Consider the following 7,743-nt stretch of genomic DNA (forward strand, 5'->3'; position numbering starts at 1 on the left):
AGACACACTGCTTTGCTATAAATTCATTATTTTAATATTCTTGCTTACTTTCTGCCAGTAACTAAAAAAACGTGTATAGGGAATCTGATAAGGTAGGCAATGAGGCAACAATCGCCTGGGATTTCTCAGGGTATTTTCAGATAATCTCCATAAGAAACCTCAGGAACGCAATTCTGTTATCACTAGGGCTTGAGTCAATAAAAATGGCATGCTTACTGCAACCAGGAACTCTGTAAATAAAAGAAGTGGCATGTTTTTACACCAGAATGAGGAAACTGGTTTCTAGATATGAGCAAGTTATTTTATTTGAAATTAACCTTTTCCTATAAAAATTCAAGGAGCCTTGGTTATTTCAGTAAATGTTTAAAATCCAGCCACAGTCCTGGATTTATTACTTTCAGAAACTCAGCAGAACATCTGCATATTAAAGTCCTGCTTAATACAGACTGTAGCTTTCCTGCATTGAAAGACTCGAGGCATCCATTATTCTGCTTCACAGGCAGCAAGAATGTTTTTAGCATGTTTTAGAAATTTTCCTTTATCTCAGTTAAATACCAGTAGATGTTCTTTCCAGGATGGAAGATTCTGCAACTTTCTAAAACCTGTTCTAGAAAACTTTGCTTGGCAACAGCCTTTATTTTATAGGCTCATTTCTAAAGGCAGAGTGAAGTTTTCCGGACTGTCTTCTGCAGAGTATCAAATGGTACCTTCCTGCATAAATAAAAGCTAGGGAAATCTTTCATCCACAACAAAATGCAAAATTCTTTGGGAATTTGCTCAGCCTTAGAGCTGACTTTAAGGCCCACCTGTTTCTATCCATTGCAGACATGTGACACCTTGCAGTTTCGAAAACCACACAGTCCCATTAGAACAATCATGTAATTCTCAGAACAGCCACAAAAGCAATACTGACTAGAATCAGTAAGACATTTTTATGTTAACAATAAATCCCAAGATATTATTTGGGTCAAAACCAATTTTGAGTTATGATCCACTTCTTTCATCCTTCAAGTCAAGAGGTCCATTTCCTTACTGTGCACCAAACCCGCTGTCTGCAAGACTGACAAAATCCCAAACAGAAATGGTCTATGCCACTAGTGACCATGGAGACAACACAAATAAGGGAAGTAAGAAAGGGCAGGTTTTATTTTAAAAACATACCGTATTTAAAATAATGAGGAACCCATTTTTGTTGTTACTTCCAAGAACACTAAAAGTCACTAAAATTAACACCATTATCACCAAACTTTCCTGAAAGCTGTTAGGACAGCCTCTCCTATTGTCCCAAAGCAGTTGTTAACCAAATAAATGAAATTTCTCAGTGATTTAGGCATCCACCTTTCAAATGCTTGCTAGTGCTGCTTCCACCTGCTCTGGGTGAAAGTTCTTCACTGCAAGCTTGTCTAGAGGACAGTTACCTGCCACCCTTGCCTTCAAGTTCTACATACGTGTACACACACGTCACTGATGTCAGTAGAGGAGTGCTTTTGAGTTTTAGACACTTGCTGTTTAAACAGACAGGATCTTGTATATGATGTTATGGACATGTTGTGTATATGCTCAGATCTGCAGAGCATTGGTAAAGAGATTACAAAGCAGGCCTGAACGAAAGCCATTAACGCCAGGGAAGATTTTTTTTTTCTATCTTGCTGTTCTTTTTTTTTTAATCAACTGCCAACACAGACTGATTGTTAATCCTGAAGCCTATCAGAAAATCAGAAACTTCTCCATCATAGATACTATGGATAGCATGAAGCTGTCTGCACAAAAGTCTGACACACAAGGAAAGGGGAAAAGTCTGCTGTGTGACAGTGCCTCAGTTTAATTGTCCTGAAAAAAAGATACCATGCTAACTTTAGAACAGATAGATTGACAAAACAGGATGCTTACTTGGTAGTTAAGGAGATAATACAATTAATGAAAATGGACAAATTATGTTTTTCTTTTATTTACAAGCTGTGCAGATGCTGTGGGTTCTTTTCAGTAGGCATGTGTGCGGAAAGGAGATAAGGTTGCCATTGCTCGGCATGTGTCCAAAGCCTGTTTTCATCAAAAGAAACAAGCCATCACGGTGAAGGCTTTCTTCACCTAACAGGAGATACCATAAAAACTAAGCTACAGGCTTCATGTAGTATCTTACTTATTTCCCTCCCACCTTCCTTGCTTAGCAAAGTCTAATTATTCTCAATGACTAGCTTTGCTCATACTTACAACCACAACAAACTAACTTGGTGCTGTGGTAATGATCTCAGACCAGAGAACATGGCTGGATAAACGAAAGCCATTCAGTTAGAACAGCTTAGCTATTCAGAGGAGACAATTCCCTAATCCCTTAACCTGGGAAATAAACAGTTTGGTTCACAATAGTTTGTTCTTAACTTTTTCAGTTTTCACTGTTCACATAAGCCTTTACAGAGCATTTTGACTTCCAGAAGTCAGGACTTATTGTTTCACAAAGTTGAAGACAGTCACAGCAAATTTCACGTTGCCCATATTTAGAGGTCAGGGTTTGTTAATTCAGTTTGTTTTGGGAGGGGCAGGTTTTTTTCATCTGTATTGCTGATTCCCTTATGTCTTAATACAAGGAATAGTTGTTGAGCCATTAAATGCACTTGGAAGTGCCACAGAAAGCCCCTTTTTGCAGTTAGATTGTTTTCAAGTTACATGAGGCAGTGAAGATACTCCTTGCATGGTAGGGTACACCACATCAACAGGCATGAGTGGTAAGAGGATAAAAAGGAAGGATCATATCAGAGTAAACTGTGTAACCCACAAAATTTCAAGAACACGGGAGCCATGCTATTCTTCTGAAATAGTCTGCAATCATTACCCACTGGAGGGGATTGCAGAAGCAGATATCAAGGGTAAGATTGCTGAGGCACAAGCATAAAGGAATTCAGCATACACGAGCAGAAGTCACCTTTGTTCCCTCCAAAATAGCCCGTATCCAGTGAGGACTACAACAATCTAGCCATCAGTAAAAATAATCTCATGCACAAGCTGTTTAACAAAATGTTTCCCTTTTTCGCTACTTTGTAATCCAATGTTATGGAACTGTAACTGGGAATTATATTTAAAGAACAAATATTTGCAAACAAGTTGTGTTGTATTTGGTGCAACTGCTTTATGTAAACCTCACATGCAAAAGAAGGTCAAGCTGAAAATAGATCATGTTCTGTAGTGTCAGTCTGAATTCACATAATTTTAACAGGTAACCCACCTTCTGTCTTGGCTTTTTTTTTTTTTTTCCCCTGCCAACAGGAAAGATTCTGACAGACAGGAGCAACAGTGAGATTGCAAGAGTTGTGACTAAGTGACAGATGAAACTGGAACAATGCTACAGGGTATCTGTTTTATTAATAGCACTTGCTGCCACCTAAAGCTTATTCTACAAAGGAAAGGTGTGCATATAGTCTACAGAAAGAAGTTACTGTCATGATGCTGTCTAGGAGTTTACTTTCAAGGATGTTTTTGTCTGCTCTTAGGCTAGATGTAGTGTCTTTCTGCTTCCTGATACAGAACTATTCAAACATAACATGGTCGAAGCCTTGGCTGGTCTACTTTCAGTCAACTGCTGGTGCTGCAAATTAACCCCCATGGCAGTAAACGTCACAATGACAACTGTATTCCTTTGCATTTGATCCATATTTATTGGGTTTTAACTGGATCTGACTGTCATTAGGTCCTTCTCTGTCCTTCCTTAGATCAGATCCCTTTAATATAAATATCAGGAGACAATGAGAATAATACCTAGATTTTTAGTCCTAAAGCGGTATTTTTCTGACCACAAGGGTAAAAATCAGCTTGCCTCTCAAAAGGCAAGATATTGATGATCTAATGATCTGTTACAGACTGCTGTCCTTCAGGGATACTACGTTGTTCGCTTCTCACGGCAGACTGCAGAACCCTGCTTGAGCAGGCACCTCCTGCCATCAACACACTTGCAATTGTTGACCCTTTTCTAGTTGTGTTATGAAGAGCGACAGAAGGGTGTCAGAAGGCAGAGTCAGTATTACCTTAGCTTCAAGGGGTAAAAACATAGGGTTAATGGTGTCTACAATATGCATGCTGTTCTTCCTGGTGACCAAGTTTCTTGTGTCCTGTGACAGTGCAAGTACAGGGAGGGAGACACCTGTTCAAAAATGCTCAGAATACTGGTAAGAGGAGCTGCAGAGCCTTCAGCACACAACTGACATGTAGCCTATATCTCTCCTGATTAAGAGAGATAGAGGCCCAAAGGAAGTACTGAGTCTCACTGAGATGCATGCCAGATATAGCTTGTGAGAAAAAAAAATAATCCCTAAATCCCCAAGGAAAGATACTTTCACTTGGGAAGCTAAAATAAAAGCTGGACACAAACAGGAAAAGGAATGAGATTTTGTTAGAGCTTTGATGAAGTCTTCATAACTATATTAGTATTCCACTTCTGCTCTACAGAGAAACAGTATTTATAAGCAGAAAACTTAGAACTTCTGTAGAAGACTACAACTTTATCTCAAGAGCTCAACTGCAGCTACAGGTCTTTGTTACAACTCACCACAATTCACACACTCCAAGAACTAGGAGAGCTTTCAGGCAACCTCAAGCAGTAATTTAAGGCACTGGTTTGGATTTGCAAAAAACTAATTAATTTGCATCTTAGCAGTAAGAAATGACAAAGATTCAGTAGCCACTGATGTCAGCAGAAGTCATCAGTCCAACAAGTAAATTAGGCTCTTTTCAACCAAAGCTGCATCCTTCCTTGGTCCAAAATAGTTCACTGTGGTCAAACTCCACTGTGTTCTGTGACACATATTTTCACATTTGCTAGCTTAGTCTTCAGTGCTGCTTGAATCCCTTAAGTTGAGAAAAAACAACCTTCTTACCAAATGCACTTCATACACAGCCTAGAATATAGGGGGAGGTTCATTTGAAGAATCTAAACTCACACAGAAAAGACAGGAGGTTTACAGTTAGATGAGCTGTTTAGAATTTAAAGGTGTTTTTCAGTACCATGCTTTTTGGAGAACATGTAGGAGTCTGGGGATCATTACCTGCCCCCAGCAAACACAGGAAAAATTGAAAGCAGGTATCAATGAACTGTAGGCATATTAAGTGCTTATGTAAGAAAAAAAATAATTATTTATCTACTGTTATATAATTTATTATTCCAAATAATTATTTCCTAATTAAATTCATTTGGAATCTTTTAAATTTGTGTTATCATGCTTCTGCATGAAAATCTGCTGTACTACCACTCACATGAATGTGAAGCAAATTAACAAAATGGAAGTAATAATCAAGTTCGGAAAAATACGAGACAAAACCCATGCTGTTTTGCTTCTTACCACTTGTTTTGCTAATGCTTCTGCCAGACTTTGACAGTAACCCAACCACTGCCAATTTATCAGCCTGTTCCACAATGATTCTGTCTTTTTGATATTATTCTCAGTTAAAAAAAAGTTTTCTTTCATAGTTATTATAATTTCAGTATCTTTAATACTTATTTTTATAGCCACTTGCTGCATTATGTACAAATTTAAGGAGAGAACGAGTGAAACCAAGAGAGAAAGGTCAGCATAGGTTATATTTTGGGCACCCCTTCCTCTTGCCAGCACTCTCAAGAGCTTGCAAGGGCGTACATTTCTAGGTACATCTGAAATCCCAGAGTGCCACCACTCTGCTCCTGTGCGTGCCCCAAAGTGCTGATGGGCTCCAACATGAGCCCTGTTTCATAGAAATCACCACCACAGCTCTGCTAGAGAAAAGGAAGCGCTGCCCAGTTCTTTGAAAGAAGCAATAGGGGCACTTGGGCAAGGAGGATTGCAAGGTGTGGTGGGGGCACCAGCCAACACCCCTGTTGTACTCACCAAAGGTTTGGGAGCAAGACAAGTGAGATGTCAGATACAGGCTAATGGCTGGCAATGGGAGAACACGCCGACCCTTGCACCATTCCCAGGGAGGAGCCAGCCCCCATGCTGCACCGATGGTGCGGCACCTCACTCTGGGATCCTGGTTCTGTGGGAAAGCTGTGCTGTCTTTTGCCTAGCCCTTGGTCTCTAGGACTTCAGTGATGGCCACACAGTTTTTAACTTGATTCATCTTTATCTAACTTGATGAAGTCCTCCTAGGTTTCCAAATCCGTGACTCTTTTTTTTAACATGACACTAGAGTAGATTTTCTTCATTGTTTTTTATCAGGTAATCCTGCTAACATGGATATTAGCAACCACAGACAATTTAAAAGGATACATTTGGGATTTTTGCTGCTTTTTCTCTTGTTCTATTACAAAGCCTTTACATACCATACAAAACCACACTACGGTGGAGCGTATAGCCACGTGCTGCAGGGGACAGGGACCGAGGCAGAGGAAAATAAGTAAGTTACAGGAAAGTTCTCTGCAGACGCCGCAGGAAGGCTGTGTTGATGCTGCTTTGAATAGGAAAGCTTTAGAACAGGTGTTAACACCAGGAAAAACAGAAGAGGAAGGCCACAGGAGGGGCAGCGCTGTGCCGGCCCATCAGCCCGAGCCTGGTGCCCGCTGCCCCGGCGCCCCCGCCCACCGCGCACTCACCGCAGGAATCGCCGGAGCTCCGCGGGCCCCACGCCGTCCAGCCGCAGCACCTCCCGGGACGGTCGCCCCCTGCCCAGCTCAGCGAAGAGCCGCGGCGCCCGCGCCAGCAGCACCGCCCGGTGCGCCCGTAACTCCGCGTCGCCCACACGGATGGTCACGTCGGAGCGCGTCCCCTCCGCCAACAACCTACGGGAACGGACCGTTACCGCCGCCTCCCCGCGGGGAGCCGCTCCCCCGACCGCCCGGCGCCCACCTGCCGAGGTCCTGCCGGAGCTGCTCGGCCAGCGCCTCCTTCAGCCGCTGCCGCTCCAGCGCCGCCGGGCCGGGGCCCTTCGGCGCAGCGCCGCAGCGCGCCATGTGCCGCCAGGGACGCGGGGCGGGGACTGACGGACGGTCCCTTACCGACGCCGCCAAGGGGCGCCCCGCCCTACTCACGAAACAACCGGGACAGCGCGCGTGGCCGCCAGCGGCGCTTTCCTTACGCCACCGGCAGCCCCGTGACCGCGGCGCTGGGCGCACACCGAGACACCGGGTCCCCGCGGAGCGGCTGCGGCCGGCCCCGCTCCCGCGCCGGGGGCGTGCCTAGCAGTGGCCTCCACCAATAAGCGCCAGCGGCGCTCCTCCTTGCCCCGCCTTTCCCCGCGGGCCCCCCGGTGGGGCTGGGAAGGCTCGGCCCGCTCCACCCCCCTCCCCTGCGGCAGGGGGCGGTACCGCCCAGCGCCGGCTGCCGCCGAGGGAGCGCCCTCTGCCGGTCGCAGGGCGAGCCCCGGTGCCGGCCCGTCGGTACATGCCGCTCCATCCCAAAGGGAGAGTAACGGTCGTACGTAGTCAGTGCCTGGCCTGCCTAGGACAGCAGCGCCGGCTCTTTTAAAATCGGAGTCTGGCTGCCGGTTATTGCCCGTTACACGTCCAGCTGCTGCACTCCTCACAGAGGAGAGGAGCGCCAGGGCCATGGCAGGCAGCTCTGCACTGCCAGGCTGGTGGCCAGCAGGCCCCTGTGAGTGGGTGCTCCTCAGGAAAAACCGAACTGCCCAGTACTGGCTTTCTTGACAAGAATCAGAACTGCTGCATAGGTGACAACAGTCACTCTACAACACCCTTTGGGGACAGGGAAGAGCCTTTCCAGCTTCCAAGTACAAGCAGCATGTAACCATTTGAGTTGATAAATGCTGACAATTTTCAAGGGGAAA

General features: G+C 44.8%; 1 protein-coding gene across 2 annotated transcripts in view; it reads right to left on the reverse strand.

Annotated features, from left to right (window-relative positions):
- The window catches only part of BTBD8 (BTB domain containing 8), a 42,026-nt gene extending 34,898 nt beyond the window's left edge, over positions 1-7,128 (reverse strand). The window contains exons 1-2 of one of the 2 annotated variants that reach the window (XM_065841648.2): positions 6,807-7,128; positions 6,554-6,739 (exon numbers count right to left, since the gene is read on the reverse strand). In XM_065841648.2, coding sequence (XP_065697720.2) covers positions 6,554-6,739; positions 6,807-6,910 — 290 coding nt within the window. In that variant the 5' untranslated portion in view covers positions 6,911-7,128. Of the gene's footprint in view, positions 1-4,537; positions 5,173-6,553; positions 6,740-6,806 lie in introns of those variants that run through there. The other variant, XM_071810433.1, reaches the window with a different exon arrangement.
- Positions 7,129-7,743: the final 615 nt, after the last annotated feature.

This window comes from Patagioenas fasciata, chromosome 6 (genome assembly GCF_037038585.1).
Source record: "Patagioenas fasciata isolate bPatFas1 chromosome 6, bPatFas1.hap1, whole genome shotgun sequence".
Taxonomy (NCBI): domain Eukaryota; kingdom Metazoa; phylum Chordata; class Aves; order Columbiformes; family Columbidae; genus Patagioenas; species Patagioenas fasciata.